Source organism: Taudactylus pleione, unplaced genomic scaffold (genome assembly GCF_031769625.1).
Source record: "Taudactylus pleione unplaced genomic scaffold, aTauple2 ptg000253l, whole genome shotgun sequence".
Taxonomy (NCBI): Eukaryota; Metazoa; Chordata; class Amphibia; order Anura; family Myobatrachidae; genus Taudactylus; species Taudactylus pleione.
In genome coordinates, this window is record NW_028284655.1 from 3,346,144 (window position 1) to 3,365,909 (window position 19,766).

The 19,766-nt window shown below is 44.6% G+C and overlaps 1 protein-coding gene across 6 annotated transcripts in view; it reads left to right on the forward strand.

Annotated features, from left to right (window-relative positions):
* PGLYRP2 (peptidoglycan recognition protein 2) overlaps window positions 1–19,766 on the forward strand; it is a 50,368-nt gene that overhangs the window by 29,828 nt on the left and 774 nt on the right. For 4 of the 6 annotated variants that reach the window (XM_088480352.1, XM_088480347.1, XM_088480348.1 and 1 more), the window contains 3 exons: window positions 3,096–3,992; window positions 6,420–6,630; window positions 16,873–17,167. In XM_088480352.1, coding sequence (XP_088336478.1) covers window positions 3,096–3,992; window positions 6,420–6,630; window positions 16,873–17,167 — 1,403 coding nt within the window. Of the gene's footprint in view, window positions 1–3,095; window positions 3,993–6,419; window positions 7,222–16,872; window positions 17,168–19,766 lie in introns of those variants that run through there. The other 2 variants (XM_088480349.1, XM_088480351.1) reach the window with 2 other exon arrangements.

Sequence of the window (19,766 nt, forward strand, 5' to 3'; positions counted from 1 at the left end):
ACCCTTTACGAGCACCTGTGCAATGTCATTAAGTTGATGTGAGCGACCACCATACTTTTTGTTTGCAGTTCTGTGAGGCATGAAAGGAGCCAGCATTGGGAGGATGTGTTGGTCTGAATAGTGCCATTAGGAGGTTTCTGGGGTACCTTCTAGGTGAGTCTGCTCTCAGCTTATACATGTACTGTTATTATGCAGTACATTAATTTGTAATTATATGACCCTGAGTGGGTGCTACTATTAGGTAGCAACAATTATTTTGGGGTGAGCGTTTGGGCGTGGGGCCCCCAAGGTTGCTCTGAATTTCTATTATCATGTAGGATTCAAGTATTTTTGTTTTTGCTGCAGTGTGCTGGAGGGAAAATCCCCCTTTTTTTTTCTGTAGCTAATTGAATATGACTCCTGGATGGAGTATGCAGGACTGGGAAATGAACTTGAGTCAGACTCCGGGATGGAGTATACTGGATTGGGTGAACCACTTTGAATAGGACTCCGGGATGGAGTGTGCTGGATTGGGTGAAGCACTTTGAATAGGACTTCGGGATGGAGTGTGCTGGATTGGGTGAAGCACTCTGAATAGGACTCCGGGATGGAGTGTGCTGGATTGGGTGAAGCACTTTGAATAGGACTCCGGGATGGTGTGTGCTGGATTGGGAGCAGGAGTACTCCCGACTGGAGTACACAGGAACTAGGAACAAACAAACTGGAGCAGGAACAGCGGAGCACAGGAACATAGGTCTTGCTGTGGAAAGGTTGACTATTGTACTGGCAATAAGACAGAGTCAGGGAAGGGCTTTTAAGATCCCTGGTCGGATGGTGATTGGCTAGAACAACAGGAGAGCGCTGCTGACTGGATGGGTCTGGACCACCTGACTTGATCCAAGATGGCCGCGCCCATGATCCGGAGGTCTGACACGCTGAAGTGCAGGAAGTGCATGGAAGTGCGGCTGGGACACCTAGGAAACAGCGGGGATACAGGCAACCACCTTCAGGCATAGGCCCCACTCTGGATTCCACTGACAGAGGCGGCCAGCGACTCAGCAAGTCGCGATGACATAAGCGCAAGGGGAGATGCAGGGGTCTCAGCCGGAGGTCTCTAGCACGGTTTGTGACAATGAATTAGGGATGCCCTGCATGATGTATTAGGGATGCACTGTATGATGTATTAGGGATGCACTGTATGATGTATTAGGGATGCACTGTATGATGTATTAGGGATGCACTGTATGATGTATTAGGGATGCACTGTATGATGTATTAGGGATGCGCTGTATGATGTATTAGGGGATGCGCTGTATGATGTATTAGGGGATGCACTGTATGATATATTAGGGATGCACTGTATGATATATTAGGGATGCACTGTATGATGTATTAGGGATGCACTGTATGATATATTAGGGGATGCACTGTATGATATATTAGGGGATGCACTGTATGATATATTAGGGGATGCGCTGTATGATATATTAGGGATGCGCACTGTATGATATATAGGGGATGCACTGTATGATGTATTAGGGATGCACTGTATGATGTATTAGGGATGCACTGTATGATGCATTAGGAATGCACTGTATGATGTATTAGGGATGCACTGTATGATGTATTAGGGATGCACTGTATGATGTATTAGGGATGCACTGTATGATGTATTAGGGATGCACTGTATGATGTATTAGGGATGCACTGTATGATGTATTAGGGATGCACTGTATGATGTATTAGGGATGCACTGTATGATGTATTAGGGATGCACTGTATGATGTATTAGGGATGCACTGTATGATGTATTAGGGATGCACTGTATGATGTATTAGGGATGCACTGTATGATGTATTAGGGATGCACTGTATGATGTATTAGGGATGCACTGTATGATGTATTAGGGATGCACTGTATGATGTATTAGGGATCCACTGTATGATGTATTAGGGATCCACTGTATGATGTATTAGGGATGCACTGTATGATATGATTCGGGTGAAAAACTTGGCCTAAATAACAAGCTGATCAGACCTTAATTTGCATATGTAACAAAAGATACGATTGGCCTAAATGATAATAATGATAGTAACTGCTGCAAATAACTCTGGGCCTGATTGAGGGATGGATAGAATTGCAGAGTCGCACACAAGCGGCTATTCAATTCCATCCATGTAAAATGTTAGTGCAGCGGGAGGTGACTGTAGGAAACGGACACCTTCTTGCTGCATTTGCGATCCCAACGCTGCGACCGTAGTCGCAGCCTGGGATAACCATCACAACCATTGCGGCCATCGGTCGAGATGGTTGCTCCTTTGGCCAGCTGAAGCTTACCGCAGACTGAACGGGTCCGGGTCACTTGCGAGGGCAGGAAATCTGCATCCACCGACGCAGACCCTGGCCTTGTCCCTCCTGAAAAATGCGGGTGACACGTCTCCGTTTCCAGGGATGGTGACAAGCCACGCCCCAATCCGCCTCCCAAACGCTGCCGCATGTCAATCGTGTGACCATCAGGTTGGCGTACATCTCTGAATCAGGCCCTCTGAGTGCTGTGCATGAACATCACAGAGAAATCAGGATTCTCATTTGGTTGGCCAAACACAAAGCTTGTTGAAAATACTCAGTGGTCATTTATAAAGTACTAAACCAGCCTGATTTGCACAAGGTGCCTGGAACCCCTTAGAGAAGCATGGATTTATGGGGCAAAATGGCAGAAGACAATGGGGAGGAGTTGTGGTTTACATTTCAAAGTACGGACTAGACGCACCTATCTTTTGTAGCACAGCCCAGGATGGAGATTGTTTGTTTGTTTTTTTTGGACTGTGATTATTGATTTGGTATGAAGGGGTGGACGGGGTGGTTTATTAGAGGTTTTCCTTGCTGTGAGGAAGGGTGCACGGCCATTTCCACCTCACACAAGTGATCCAACTTATTTTTTTATTCACAGTGTAGTGTGGTTAGTCATTGTGTATATTAAACTCTGTTTTATGTCAACTTATAGTGAAGTGTGCCAAGGTGAGTGGATGTGTCTACACACATAAACAAACTTTGCTAACATTTTTGTCTCTCTCAACTCAGTCTGATTTACAATATAACTATTAACCCTTCTCTAGGTTGTGCCATGAATATGAAAACCTTTCTTGGTCTGGTGCAGGATCTAGAGGCCAATGTACCAGTCTCCTCTGCCCAGGATCTTGCTCAGAGTCTCCTTTCTGCTGCCACTCCACCATTCAGCTCCCCTCAGTATTTTACTGATGAACAAACTGCTCTCACCCGTATTCTGCTGCCTCACAAAGTCCAGAGATCAGAAGACATGGGGTGGCAGGAACAAGGAGTTGTCTTGGCCCCCGATGGCAGCACTGTGGCATTAAGACCTCTCCTTGGTGCCATGCTCAGTGGATGGAAAGCTAACTGTGATGGGACGCATGCAGAAAGTGTACCTAAGAATGTGGAGCAGAAGCCACAAGGTGCTGAGGGAAAAGATCCTTGTCCACAAAACCCTAGCTCTTCTGACCAGCAGAGGTCAAGCCTAGAACCAGGCAGTGATAGCACTCACCCAGCCACCCTTGCAATGTTATTAGGATTGGGGTTTGCTGGTCCTGGAGCCTCCATGGAAACACCACTATATATCACTGATGGGTGCTGGGATTCCATCTCCTCTCCCAAACACTTCCAGCTACAAGACTCCCCTTCCAGAAATTACCTGACATTGGCCTACATTAATGGTGCACTGGATGGCACTTTGCTGTTGGATAGGATTGCAAATCGGACCCAGAATATGAGTTCTCTGCTTCAGTCATACTACTGGGGGAAACCAACAATGAGTTCATACAGGAGGCAGGACTTCCAAGCTCTGCTAGAGGAAGGCCAGTTAGAAGAGGAGATCCGCAGAGGATTGGATTGGTACAGGAAATATGCTGCAAGCTGTGGACTTCATCACCTCACAGATACAGAGCTGCACACCACTGCTGCTGCTGCAACGGCCAAGGAGTTCCAGCAGCAATATCTCGGTATAGTACACACTGTGTAAAAAAGCACAGTATATAAAATCTGTATAGCATGCATATCTGTACAACTGTATCCAGACAGAGGCATTGCGGGATATCATAGAGCAATGAAAATAAATAGAAACCAGTGCAAGATAAAAGTAGACACATTTATTATACTAATTATTATATCAATAAAAAAAATTTAACATTAAAAAAATAACAATACATTATTAGAATAGCTCCATATAGAAATTATGCAACTTTATTTGCCAATAAAGGCATGTAAATAATTACAAGACAACAAGCTGGTAGAAATGATCAGTTCCCAAACCAGATCCTACAACTAGTGAAATACACTGATGTTCCAGAATTAGGGGTATAACAGAAAAAGAAAAGTCTGATAGTACAGCACGTTTCTCTGGTGTAAGTATACAGCAGAGAGAGATTAAACACCTTCAGTTTCGAAACAAAAAGTCCCTATTGTAATAGAAAGTGAATAAAGCCATTAAAAATAATCTAGAATGGAACAGCGTGTCCCTTTGGTATTAGCGGAGACAGCAGTAGTTAGTCTGGAATCAGAATGAAATACCGCCGGCCGCAGCGGCAGCCCGACAGCACTGGAAATCCCGATCGTCCTGAGGTAAGTAAAGACTAACCTAACCTAACCCCCCTAACCCTCCTTAGGGGTGCCTAACCCTAACCTCCCCATTTCCCGCTGCCTAAACCCCCCGGGGGGTGCCTAACCCTAAGTCCCCCCCCGGGGGTGCCTAACCCTAACCCTCCCTCCCCCTAGCCTAAGTCCCCTCCCGGGGGGTGCCTAACCCTAGTCCCCCCCAGGTGCCCTAAACCTAACCCTCCCCCTCGGAGCTGTCCGCTCGCGGCGCCCGGCATCTCTACGATCGGGATGGCGGGCGCCTGTCTCCCGGCGTCGGAAAAATGACAGGCGTCTAGATATAGACGCCTGTCATTTAACTCACGCTGGGATAAAGCAGTCGGGAAGCCGGCTGTCGGGATCACGTCAGCCGGTTTCCCGATTGCATCCCGTTAGTCTATTAGTAAACAAGCTCACCATAGCAAGAGTAGTTTGCTGTCTTATGGGGCCTATCCATTTGCCGACTTTCTGCACGATGCAACCAAAACCAGGAGGTTTTGGTCAGAACGTGCAGAAAGTCTGCTAGTGGTTAGCCGGCAAGGACCAGCGATGTGCGTGCATGTTGGGTCCTTGCCGACCCTGACTATCTATCGAACATGCTGGTCAAACTGACGACGATCGTCAGGTTCCACATGTTAATAGATAGGGAGGTTGGGCTCCTGCACTGAAGACGTTCAGTGAACGTCTTTCAGTGCGGTGCTCGCACCTCAGCCACATGAAAGTCTAAACGCTGGACGTTCAGACTTTCATGTCGTTAAATGGATAGGCCCCTTTAGAAGCAGGTATATGTAATAGATGTTTAGCTTCCACCCACCAGTGATGTGCTGTAAGGTAAACGGCTGGGGAGGCACTGGCTAGTTTCAGAACCAGATTTACAGGTACATATATGAACCCGATGGTTCATGTGGGCATTATACAAAGGTGCAGCAGTATACAGTGCTGGAAATCTGGTGTGTGTTTTGATCAGGGATGTGTGGAAAAGGTACACAGAGGAGGCAGAGCCTCACCTGCCATGACATTTTTACTCCAGAGTTTTGACTATAAAAATTATTAGAACAATACAAAGAAGATATTTATAATACTTTTTTTTCATTTTTTTCTTATCATTTTCATAGTCAAAACTTTGGAGTATATCTAAGCATGACAGGAAAGTCTCTGCCTCACCTGACCACACATCACTGTGGTGCCCACTGCCATGTACACTAACCTCCCAAAAAGGATAATGAAGTCCTTGGTGCGATTCATTAACCTGAGGTGCATTGACGTGTTTCACCAACAAATTAAAATTATTTAATTGCCAAACACCTTTATGCCGTCTTCATGTAATTGTATTTTTGTGGCAAAAAGCTTAAGGGAAAAATAATCTTCTTTTAACTATTTCATTTAAGATAAAAATATATTTCTAAAAATTGAAGGAGGCTTTGTAGCTCTTTCTAAGAAAATTGTTTAATAATTGCTAGTCTGGACTTAAATCATTTTTTGGTCAAATTAAAATGTATATAATGAAGGACATTATCAATTTTTTAGTCAGAAGAAATAAACATTTAAAACAATGAATCATTAGCTACAATACTCAATATTTAATTTTTATGACTGTGTTTCGTTAACACTGGTGGCATATATGTATGTATGTGACCTAGATGGAGAGGAAGATAAAGACTGGGACAAAAGAGGATCTTTAAGATTCAAAAACATTCTTTCCCACTATTTTTTTGATAAGGCTTATGTTGAGTTTAAAATAAACCATGTTACAGTTCTATTGTATCAACTATTTGTGGCCCTGATTTGCTTTACAGAGCGTCCCGCAGTGATCCCTCGATGCATGTGGGAGGCCAAGCCATACAATGGGACCCCCACTCTCCTGCAGCTACCTCTGCCCAACGTCTATATCCACCACACCTATGAGCCATCTAGGCCTTGTGCCTCCTTCCAGGACTGCGCGGAAAACATGCGCAGCATGCAGAGATTCCACCAGCAGGACCGGGGCTGGGATGACATTGGCTACAGGTAGAGAACGAGAAGTAGATGATTCAGTTACAAACACTATATAATATTAATAATATAGTGGTTATAATAGAAGATAAGATCTATGGGAACAAACTTTTGATTAGTGTGAAAATAATATAGATCATTCTGTTGAGCTATAGGTACTACATTGTTTGAGTGATGCTTTGATTAAAAGCTTTTACTAAATGATAAGTAATATAGGGGCCTATTCATTAACACTACATTAACGGTTTTAAGGACATTTTTTGTTAATTACCGTTTTTTAGTATTCATTAACACACTTAACACAGGAGATATCACTGATATCTCCTGGTTAAGTGCGTCTGCGTTAATTTACACACTCCCATACTTTGGTATGGGGATGTAGAAATTGGGATATTGATTAAATTACGAAAATTATGTATTTTCGGAATTTGATGGTGTTACTGTATGCCATTCTCAGATGGCGTACAGCCTCATAAGGCTGTAGAAGCGGTATATACTTACCTGCTTTCAGCATGAGCAGGTCTTCGTCTTGCTCCCTCCATAACTCCCTGGTCCCTTCTCGGGCTCCCTCCTCCGGCTGTGTGGTCTCCCCGGCTGCATGCTGCTGCTGCCAGGCAGCGTCTCTCGTCTGTTCTCCGGTGGCACTTGTAAGTGCTTCTTCAATTAACTGTTTATTTTCTATAAACAGTTAAATAAAGAAGCAGTTACAAGTGCCACCGCTGGGAACAGACAGAGGGGATACACTTCCCGTCAGCTGCAGTATACGGTGGCCGGGAGAACATAGGTTAAAAAATAAATAATGTCTACAGCCCCCTCTGCCTATCTGCCTAGCCACCCTTGAGCCGCTGCATCCCAGGCAGACACGGCGAGGGATTGGGGGTCCTCGCCCGCGACTACAGAGTAAGACAGCCGGCACCTGGCCCGGGAAGGTGATGAGTGTGGAGGACATAGGATGGAGATGGGTGCGGGTGGGGGCTGGAGCCACCACCACTGACTATGACAGATCCGTCTTTCTTCAGTGGATCAGGCAGCGGGGGAGGGAGGGGGTCCTGCAGATGCTACATAAAAGCCGGGCTGATCCGGGAGACAGGCAGAGGATGCAGTCAGGTAGGGAAAAATATCTATTTTCAGAAGAGTTGTCATACCAAAAATGACAAAATAGATACTTACGGAGAGGAGGACTGATTAATTCCTCCGGTAATTAGGTAGAACTACATGTGAGTTCTAAACCTAATTATCTCCAGAGAAGTAATAATGAAAAGACACCATAGTAATCTCGTTATGAGCTGACCACTGGGCACAGTTAGTTCTTTGTCTATGGCTTATGCCCAGTTTACATTGTGGGGCTGATGTAGAGTTGAACATAAGCACATTCTGAGTGCTTCTTGCTCCCGCCAGCTGGTACTATCACTATTATTTGTGGCTGCTACTATATAGTCACATTATTCATTACAGCACAAAAGCAAATTCTCATGTGTGTTTTTTTTTTTAAAGGGGAAATGTTGTATTTGTGCCTGTATATTACATGGTAATTGTGTTTTATTATTTATTAATAACACTGTCCTGACACAGACAGACTGTGTTATGTTTAAGATAATTCATTAAAATGCTACATTGTGTACTGAAACTTTAGCCTGTACTGCTACCAATGATAAAACGCATCTCCAGGCGCATAATCTACTGTTTTATCCTAGCGTCAACCTAGTGCATATACTACAGTTCTATGCTGGTCTCAACCTTGCGCATATATCGCTGTTCTCTCCTGGACTGGGGGGTCCATAGACACTAACTTGTGGGTCCCCTATCAATAAAGTTTTTATTTAATTTTTTTAGATTGTATTTATTAGGTTTTATATACTAGCATACACAGAGACAGAGAAAATAACAAAACATCTCGAAGCATAGAAGAAAATTCTAGACATTAATATTCTATACCAGTATAGAATAGAATATCAGTAGAGAAATGCTCTAGTACGATATATAGAATATCCTATCCTAATACAAAAACTGGACTAGTTTAGCTTTGAAGAAGGTACAAGGATTAGTATCTAACAACAAGGAGAAAATAACGTTTTCTGTGTTTACATAGAGTGTAAGGCCAAATAAATAACAATTTCAGGAAAGTTAACATATAAACACAGCGAGTAAGCAGCTTTCAATAGTAAACTATGTAGTGATTAACCTCTAGATTCTTATCATTTAGAACAAGTATGCATAGGAGTTCAATAATGATAACAAAAAGGGGGGCGGGGGGGATAAGACAATGGAAAACACAATAGGGAGGGATGAAAAGCCTTTCAAGATTTCCATGTATAGTTATAGCAGAGTGCGCTGTTGAGGATAATGAGGACTTGATGACTAGTAGAGAACCATTGTATGATAAGACAAAATACTAGTTACATAAAATACTGAGGTATAGAAGTCGGCAATGGAAATCAAACTAAACATTAAAAAAAAAATTTTATATTCGTCTATTTTGACTCAAATAAGTTATATAATACTTCCATTTAGCATGAAACCTTTGGCCACTGCTATCACTTTTATCAAACTCCAGGAAACTAGTTAGTCTATCATAGTATAACAGCTGAGTTCATTTTTTGTGAATCTCGCAAAGAGAGGGTGCTGATCTTTGTCCAGTGTATTAATATGAGCTTTTTCCCTAAGGTAAGAATAATAGAGAGAAGGGGAGTAATATCTTTTTTAAATGGACATAAATTCCAATTTTTAAAATTCAGCAGTAAGCACGCCAAAGTGTCTGGACTGACCGATATGGAAAAGAGTTCACTAACATAATTAAGCAATTTATTTTATACCAAAATTTTCTGATTTTACGACATTGCCAAAATAGATGAATAAAATTGGCATTGGCAACTCCACATTTTGTGCAACTACCCGATTCCTCAGATATCATGTGCTTTCACTGTGCTGGGGTAATATATGCTCTATGAAGAGTTCAGATATGTACCTCTTTTAGGTATGCCGATTTCAATATTTTTAATGAATCTTCATAAGAGGATGTAATATCTGAGAGATCTTCTATATCGGTATATCCAACATCCATTTTTTAAGTAATAATTTCCATTGGGGGTGGTATATGAGGGGGCCAACAAGGAAAAAAGATATTTATGCTTATATGGGTTGTTGTTTAAGATTTTTAGTAGCTCCTCCAATTCCAAGGCCTCTTGGGAAGGAGGCCGAGAAACGGAACACCTAGAGAGTAAGAAATGTCTCACTTAGAGATAAACATAGAAATGATGTCTAGGGAGGCTGTATTTCTGCTGGAGGTCTGTTAAGGAATATATATTGCCACCAGGGTCAAATACTTTATTTGAAAAAGAAAGACAGTTGCATTTCCAAAAGTAATAAGCAGATCTGTTTTCCAATGATGGGGGGAAGGATGGATTACCCCAGAGTGGGATCATTTGAGTGATGGTAGGATCTATCTTACATTTCTTATTTATAGATATACATGTAAGTTAAGTATCCTTAAAAATAAGGTTATCCATAATATATATTGGAATCAGAGAACTTTTCGTATGAAGGAAGGGAGAAAGGTGCAAATAAATGTGAATCTAAGGGGCCGTCAGTGTAGGTACTAGTTTCCAATAGCCAGTCACTTATATAACGGAACAGTATTGCTAAAGAATATGCCCTCATAGCTGGAGCACCCACACCTCCTTCACTCCGGAGGGTCTTAAGTTTTTGATGAGCTATCCTTGGTCTTTTGTTTTTCCATATGAATCTATAGAATAAGCTCTCCAGTTTGGAGATGTCTGTCTGTGTCAGGGAGAGTGGGAGCATCTGCATCTGATAAAAGATTTTCGGAAATACAATGCTTTTGATCACTGCCAATCTCCCCAAGACAGACAAGGGTAGTTCTTTCCAGCTATCAAGCATTTGGGCAATTTTAGAGATCATTGGGGAATAGTTAAGTTTATAAATATTAGAAATATTAGAGCTAATGTGGATCCCCAAATAAGTAATTAGAGAAGGCGCAATCTGGAAAGGCGGAAGGCGTGAAAAATCTATCGCTGAAGGAGGAGATTTTCCCAATATCAGGATTTCAGATTTGGTTATATTAATTTTATATCCTGCTGTCCTACCAAAGGATGCTATAAGATCCATTACTGCTGGAAGAGAGTGTTTCGGATTGGATAGAAAGTGCAAAGTGTCATCTGCAAACAAAGCAATCCGTAACTCTGTTCCACCAATTGATATCCCTTGGAGCTGGGAGGAAGAACGAATTGCGACTGCAAGAGGCGCAATTGCGATTAGCAACGGGTGAAAGGGGACATCCCTGTCTTGTTCCTCGACTTATAAGAAAGGGGGCGGAAAGGAAACCATTACAAGACACCTGCGATTTAGGAAGAGAGTATAATGTACGAATGGTGTTTATGAATCCCTCTGGAAATCTAAAATTAAGAAGTGTGTTATATAAATGAGGCCTAAGTAAAAGGTCAAAAGGCCTTTTCTGCGTCCAGTGATACAATAATGTTAGGATTATTGTCTAGATCTAAAGCGGAGGAGGCAAAGTGAATAACCGAGAGTACTCTTCTTATGTTCACCACAGAATGTCGTCCTGTAATGAAACCTGTTTGATCCTTGTGGATTATAGAAGGGAGTAGGAATTTTAGATGATCAGCTATTTTTGTGAATATCTTGTAATCAAGATTTAATAAGGATATCGGTTTATAAGACCCAGGTAAAGAGGGATCTTTACCAGGTTTAAGTATGACTTTGATGATTGCATTATTAAAATATAAAGGGAGTGCCATCATATTATTATAGAAATATACTAGCGATTCACTTATCCGAGGAGAGTCATATCGAGCCTCAGGAGAAGGAGGTGTGTATAGTTTTTCGTAAAAAGACGCATCATTTTAGTGATCTGGCTATTGGAGGTAGTTAACGAGCCTCAGGGGTTTTTAGGGGAGATATAACCATTTGGGATCAGGTGCCTTGTAAGAAGTTTGTAAGTAATTTTCCTGTCTTGTTTCCAAATCTATGGAATTTATAATTAGCTGCAAATAAGTATTTTTCCCCCTTTAAATGAAGGTACTCATTAAAATGCAATTTAGCAGATATATATAAAGTTTTATTTTGTGCATTTGGGGACATTTTATAGTTTTGAAAGGCTATCGATAAGTTCTGCTGTAGATCTAAGGAAGAGCGTTCTTGTCTTTTTTTAATCTGAATAGGAGATAATTTCCGCCCGAAGCACTGCTTTAGCAGTCTGCCAAAATAAATCTGGTTTGTCTTGAGCATGTTCTATATTGTTAGATTTATAGTTTTCCCAAGCAGTTTCGAGCTGTTTACGAAATCCATCTGTCTGTATGAGGAGGGATGGGAATCTCCATAATTTATGAGGGCTTCTATCTACCTTAATCTGAAATTCAAGCCACACCAGGGCGCAATCAGATATAGAGATTGCTTCAATCTTAGGGGCATATTCAATTAGCCCCCACGGCTAATTATCGTGCTTGATGTAATTCAATTAGCGGGGATTTCACGCGCGGGTGTCCCTGAGACCCCGCACGCGAGTCCCCTCTGTCGGTCTTTACCTCGCACCTCATGTAGGTGCGAGGTAAAATCTGCGTGTAGCCGTCCTAATCGGCCTCGCGCTAGATGCAATAACACACTGTTTCAACGTTGGTCGCGGAAACAGTGTGTTCCCGTGTGCGACAGAGGAGTTAACGGCGCGGGGAAAAAGCAATTTTATTGGAGAGGTCCCGTGGGTAATTGGATATGCCCCTTTAGAGTCTTGTACTCTGGGAAAGATAGAATGCGGGAGAAGAATATAATCAATCCTGGATCAAGTATAATGGGCAGCGGAAGGCAGGTAAACTCTCTTTCTATAGGGTGGAGAGCTCGCCATACATCTATAAGATTTAGACTTTTCGCTAAATGTGGCACTCCTAACTTCAATCGATATCACCTCTACACCCAGGTGCTTTTTTGTTAAAATCACTACACCACGTAGTAGTAGTAGTAGAGGCAGCTGCTACTAAGGACCACTGTAACATCAATGGGTAAGAAGTATAGCAACCAAATCTGGATCTGGGTGTATTCGGGAAATTGTGCAGAAAAGTCACTCACAAGTCCAGGAAATGGTTATCTAACATCTGGATTAGGAGGAGGAGGGGAGAGTGATTCAGGGGGAGTGATTCAGGGATTCAATGAAGGATCATCTGCAATATCATGGCTAGATTCGTCAGCTTCTTCTCTAATAAATGCTGCAGCATCTTCTGGATTTGTAAAATCTGTATATGAAGAACCGTTAAACAGCCTCAATCTCGCCGGATAGATCAAAGCAAACTTTCGCTTAGATTTAGTATGGGGAACACATACTGGACCAAAGGCTTTACGGGCTCTGGGTAGCTCGACTGAATAGTCTTGAAATATGTGGAGAGTGTGACCTTCCCAGTGTAAAGGGAATTTCTTGCAAGACGCCAACCAGAACAGAACTTTGTGCAAGTAATTTAAGCATTTAAAGAGGACGACTCTTGGGCGGGTAGATGTGTGGCTCAAATTCTAGCCTGTGGACACGCTCTATCACTAAATCTGTGCAGTCAGCTTCTGTACCTAGCAATGTAGCCAAGGTGTTAAGCACAAAATGTGCGAGTGCAGGGCCTTTGATAGTCTCCGGAAGCCCTACTAAGCGAATATTGTTTAGCAGAGACCTATTTTCGATGTCATCAATTTTGTTGAACAAACGGAAATTCTCTTTCTCTAACTTAGATACTGATTGTTTCAGGAGAGCAATATCCTGAAAATTCTTCCCCACAGTCTCCTCAATATCCGAGACTCTGTGATACAGACCCTGTAGCTGAATGGTAATGTCAGATACAGCTTGCTTCAAAAGTGGGTCCATAGTGCTTTTTATGGCCGCAACTACATCTCCCTAGTTTACAGGAGAGTCTAATGCCCTGCGTACCTGAGGCTGATTGGGGTCGTCTGCTGTTGCCTCAATAGTTTTCTTGGGCACCGACGTCCCCGCTCTGGTTTCAGCTCTAGACGCTATATTAGGACCCGCGGGAACGCCTACCGTCAGAAGCCGGCCCACTGACATCACTAGTAGAGCCAAAATCACTCCGGGCCTTGCGGTTGAAAAACTCAACCGCAGGCTCCGGCTCGTAGTGGCGATGGTCGCGATGGTCAAGACCATCGCGGCCATCAAACTGCACGCTCGTACAGGCTGTGGGTGGTGACCCACAGCTATACGAGTGTCCAGGAGGACGCTCCATAATTATGGAGGGCGGCCCTCATTCATAGCGTGCGCTCTGCTCAGAGCATACGGCTCTGAATGAGGGCCAATGTCTTTATATAAAAAAATGTGTCATCCGGCGCTGAATAAATAGATATGGAAAGGGGCTTCTGTTACTCTCTTTCTAACCATAGAAACACATCATCGAATGCCGCATGGCCTCCGATGATGACGTGTTGAACTCGCTGTGAGGGATACTTAAGTATCCAACTCGCAGCAGGGGAAACGTGACACTGGAGCAATTCATCATTGCTCCAGTGAGGGGACAACTGCTCCGAAAAGCATCTGTCCTCGTGGTTAGAAGTAGCTGCGTTACTTACCTGCTCCCCGTCGTCCCGGCTACGCAGTGCTTGTGGTAGCTTTTTTTCTACCTTAAGCATTGCGAGGAAAACAGAGTAAAAAAATGGCTGGTGACGTGTACTATGACGCTGCCTGTTAATTATGCACGCCTCTAAAATGGCGTTGAAACACTCAGGCACGCCTGCGTGCGCACCTCCACTCCCCCGTTTTTACTGGACTGCCCCTGTCACCACCCACAAATGGCCACTCCTGTCACTCACTCTGCTGGGCTGGCTGTGCTGTGCGAGCGAGGGATCTGTGAACTGTTAATATTAAAATGAACCTCTATATACCCCTGCCTGTACCTTCTAAAATCCTACCTATAAACCTCTAAGGATGACGCTTAATTTGCGTACGCAGTCATACAGTAAATAGAGACTCCAGACTTAGAACATGTGGTTCCAAAGCACAAAGTATTATTCAAGTAAAAAGTACAGTCAGTTACACGCTGTGATCTGTGTACAATTTAGCGCAAAGGAATTATACAGACCCAAGTACAGTATACATACGCAGCGCCTCTGGACCCAGATACCGGCATTCAAAAAGAAAACCTCCGTCAATCGGCATTCAGCAAGAAGACTAAAATCCCAGCATTTGAGCACACATTTATACCCCCCTAGAATAGACCGGACAATAGAGAAGTTTGTTGCTGATGTCATTGGTTCCCAGGGGAGAAGCATATGTTACAGTGCATTTAACAGGCTGGTTCAAATCGACTCTCCCTGCCTCTAACAACTGAGGGTCTTTCCCCTCCCCGCCCCCATGCTACATCCTAACAGTTGTTCCTAAAATATACATTTTGTTGCTTGTAGTCTCTGCGGTCCATAAGTTGGGAATGCATGATGCGATCTCCACACCGATAGTACCGGAATTCTGTTGAAAGAGTATGCATCAGTACGAACCCAAACACTGCTGTCTTAACATGTATAGAACCTTAGTTATCAAATATCTTTATTTCACAGCATTTAAACTAACTGAGCCAACTTAAATCATATACTTTAGAGCTTATTAAACCTTATGTGTGAATATGTAATGTGTGAATATTCGGGGTTTGATATAAAGACGTATTAATGTGTGTATGAGGAAGGGTGCCAGTTAACTCTCACTGAGTGAACATCTTAGCAGTGTGACATGCTGAGCCAGATAGTTCCACATGCCCACTCTGTCAGCAGTGCCCCCCTCTTGTCCCAGGCTTCAAAAGAAAAACTCTTTATTCTTCAAGTCTCTTGTGTGAAATGCAAATAGCCCAGCTACAAGAGACAGACCTAAGATGACACTCTAGCCTTTGAAATCATGTCATTGCCGGGAGCCTGCTAATGTAAGGTGTGTATTCTAGCCAGACCACCTGTAGTGAGGGCAAACACTATCCAGGAAGCTTATCTACACAAGCTAGTTGTCACCTGGCCACTTGCTCTAATGCAATTTTGGCATACTGTAAAGCCATTTCTGAAATATATATCCTTTATCATATGTAAAGTAATGAAATGGGCTTTTGGTGAATCGCCTTAACCTATGGCGATGGTCACAGATGCATTCGCATGATGCTAATAGTATTATCGCCACATGTACTAATGTGTGAGTTTATCTAAAATGGCGCTTAGGCGGCCATTTCGCAAAATGTCGTCTTGCGGCCAGTCGCAAGATGGTGTCGCTGCGATTCAATTTTAAACTGATCTTGTCTCAGCCAATAATCCAGTTTTGACAGAACGCACTGTGTAGTTTGCGCACGCGCACTGCAATACATACGCATGCGCAGATTAGCAACCATCGGCAATAGCGAGTGCACTGCAGATAGCATCCAGGTCTGAATCAAGCCCAGTGTCTCCATGGCATGTCATAGAGGTCAGCAAGCTAAGACTGTGTGGCTGTGCCATCTATCTTTGAGACTGTCATACTTGAGGAGTATTTGCTATTTTTCTGCAGGGTGCAATGATTCATAAGGCGGCCAATAATATATGTAACACAAATGTCTTAGAAAAACTTGAAACAGGCAGTGTCTTGGCTTGCCCTGGTATAGTGCATGTACGTGTGAAATGAGACATGAATGTTGTACTCCGCAGACCGAGACAGGACGGTTGTGTCCAAGTCAGGTCTTTGTGACCAAAATCAATGCAGTGGAAAGTATTGAAAAGAGTAGAAAAAACACGTAACACGTGAATAATCCATAGAGAGCCGGATACAGAGGTGCACACTATTGTAGCCGCTACTGCGTCTTTATGCTAATGCCGATGGACTGCTTACTGAGACTCCCGCCGGCTGAGGTGCTAATCCATCGCTGTGTGTATTAAGACTCACCATCGGTCATAGCACCATTTGACCAGCCCTATAGAGGCTCAGAATCTCCGACTGAACATAGCCAAAGGAGTCAGTGCAACTTTGCTAATTGCGACATGCCCGCAACACACCCGCGTCTGGCTAGCCACCCCCATGGTACCTCCCAGGAACGCCCACTGAAATCCCCAGCTGTTGCGCCCAAATTCAGTCTGTGGCCTAGAGCGGTAATCATCAGGAAACATGTGCAGTGCAGCTCGGACACGTGCAGACTGAAAGCATCGGCCATTTGCACACGGCATGGACATTTCGTGCACCTCTGACTCAGGCCCAGAATGTAATAGATGTAGTAATCACCACTTCTCTTCTCCCACCTCTCCTAGCTTTGTGGCAGGATCTGATGGATACCTCTATGAAGGGCGTGGATGGCACTGGGTTGGGGCTCACACCAAGGGCCACAACTCAGTAGGTTATGGGGTGAGCTTCATTGGAGATTATAGTACATCAGCCCCTGAGAGCCGAATCATGAATCTGGTGAAAGATCGCTTCCTGAAATGGGCAGTCAGGTCTGGTTACATCACCTCCAACTATACCCTACAAGGTCACCGGCAGGTAGTCAGCACCAGCTGTCCAGGAGATGCTCTGTTCCGAGAGATCACCAGCTGGGATCACTTCAAGGTAACAGAAAAAACATATAAAAACTTATTCTAGTATGTAATGAGCAAAAATGTTTCATTGATGGTGAGAAAACAGGTATACAGTATTATATAATTATGTCTTCATGAAGGAAAGGGTCATAGCAAAGAAGCATTCTCCAATTTCTCATGTTTTTTCTTATGATCACTCAAGTCTTTGCCACTGGAAATCTTTCATTTTGATTTATTCATTTCCTAAAATTCAGACTTTTACTGCAGTTAGATTACCGCCCGGGATTAAATATAATGTACGATTTGCCTTATGAGCAAGACCTATTGAGTACCTTCTAAACAGACATCACAGTCCGACTGGTATAACAAAAAAGGACAATAGGTACAGTAGTGATCTTAGAGCTGTTTATAAACACGTGAAAAAAAAAAAAAGATGATAACTTTGTTTGCTCTTATTCCCAAGTCTAAAATACAAAATAAAAAATAAGAATAAAACAAACTAATCTCAAATATAATTGATTATCTCATTCTCATTCTCGGGTGGTAACAGAGGGGTGGCTAGCAGCCAGGCGCCGGCATGTTGCGAGCGTGTTGCAGTCAGCGGCTGCATCTAATGACACAGTTGCACGGCCACAAATGGCCAAGTTCAGATGGAGAATCTGCGTCTCCATAGGGCTGATGCAATCTTTGATGGTGCAAACGATGGTGCGTCATAATACACACAGCAACGGATTAGCACCTCAGGTGATGGAAAACAAAAGTTTCATCCTCATCAAATAAAGAACACTGGCCCCCATTTACCAAGAAGCATAACCCCTTTAGTGCTCGCTAAAGGGGTTATGTCCTTGTTTCTGCATTTAACAAACAGCGGTAATCTAAGATTACCGCTGTATGCAGGGCCGTTTCTAGGGGCAGGCGACCCGTGCAATCGCACGGGGCGCGCCGCCTCCTACCCCTGCTGCAAAAACAGCCTGTTAACTGCCGGGCGCCCGCTGAGATTCAGTTACCAGCGGGCGCCCGGCAGAGCAGCCGGAGATGGAGATGGAGGCTCCTGCTTCCGGCTCCCACAATGTGCACTATGGGAGGACGTCATGACGTCTTTCCCATAGTGCAGAGAGAGGAGCAGCCGAGCGGAGCGGACGCCAGAGCGGGGCTGAAGGTAAGTATTACTGTTTTTTTTTTTTTTTTTTTGTATGCAGGCAGCCTGGGGGGAGGCACTACCACTGGGGGCACCCGGGCACTACTACTGGGGACATTACTCTGGGGGCACTTCTGCTGGGGGAGACACCACTACTGGGGGCACCTGGGCACAACTAGGGACATTACAAGGGGGGCACTTCTACTGGGGGAGACACCACTACTGGGGGCACCCGGGCACTACTACTGGGGACATTACTATGGGGGCACTTCTGCTGGGGGAGACACCACTACTGGGGGCACCTGGGCACAGCTACTAGGGACATTACAAGGGGGGCACTTCTACTGGGGGAGACACCACTACTGGGGGCACCCGGGCACTACTACTGGGGACATTACAATGGGGGCACTTCTGCTGGGGGAGACACCACTACTGGGGGCACCCGGGCACTACTACTGGGGACATTACTATGGGGGCACTTCTGCTGGGGGAGACACCACTACTGGGGGCACCTGGGCACAGCTACTAGGGACATTACAAGGGGGGCACTTCTACTGGGGGAGACACCACTACTGGGGGCACCCGGGCACTACTACTGGGGACATTACAATGGGGGCACTTCTGCTGGGGGAGACACCACTACTGGGGGCACCTGGGCACAGCTACTAGGGACATTACAAGGGGGGCACTTCTACTGGGGGAGACACCACTACTGGGGGCACCCGGGCACTACTACTGGGGACATTACTCTGGGGGTACTTCTGCTGGGGTAGACACCACTACTGGGGGCACCTGGGCACAACTAGGGACATTACAAGGGGGGCACTTCTACTGGGGGAGACACCACTACTGGGGGCACCCGGGCACTACTACTGGGGACATTACTCTGGGGGTACTTCTGCTGGGGTAGACACCACTACTGGGGGCACCTGGGCACAGTTACTAGGGACATTACAAGGGGGGCACTTCTACTGGGGGAGACACCACTACTGGGGGCACCCGGGCACTACTACTGGGGACATTACTCCGGCGCGCGCATGCTGTCTGTCTTTTGTTTAGCTACATATATTTTTCAGCGCTTTGCCTCTGACAGGTTAGACACCCCAGTACTCAGTAGTCACAGTGGTTGACATTCTGTGGTCTTTCTAGATCACGCTCCCTTACTGTGATACCACATCCCCTCGACGCCACGCCCACTCCACAATGTTACTGCTTCGAGGGGGAGGGGGGGGCGCAATTTGACTGCTCGCACTGGGAGCCTCAGACCCTAGAAACTGCCTTGGCTATATGTCACAGCATCTTTTAGATGGCGAGAGCGATGCGGTCCCCATTCCCGCCAATGGGGACCCGGCGCTGCCTTGCCGGCTTCAGCGAAGGCTTCCAGGCACTGCCGGGTCCCCGTGTCATGCACATGCGCAGATGGACCGTCGCACATGCGCATTACACTGAGCCCCTCGCCGAGAGGACAAGGACTTTGCGGGACCTTGCGGGA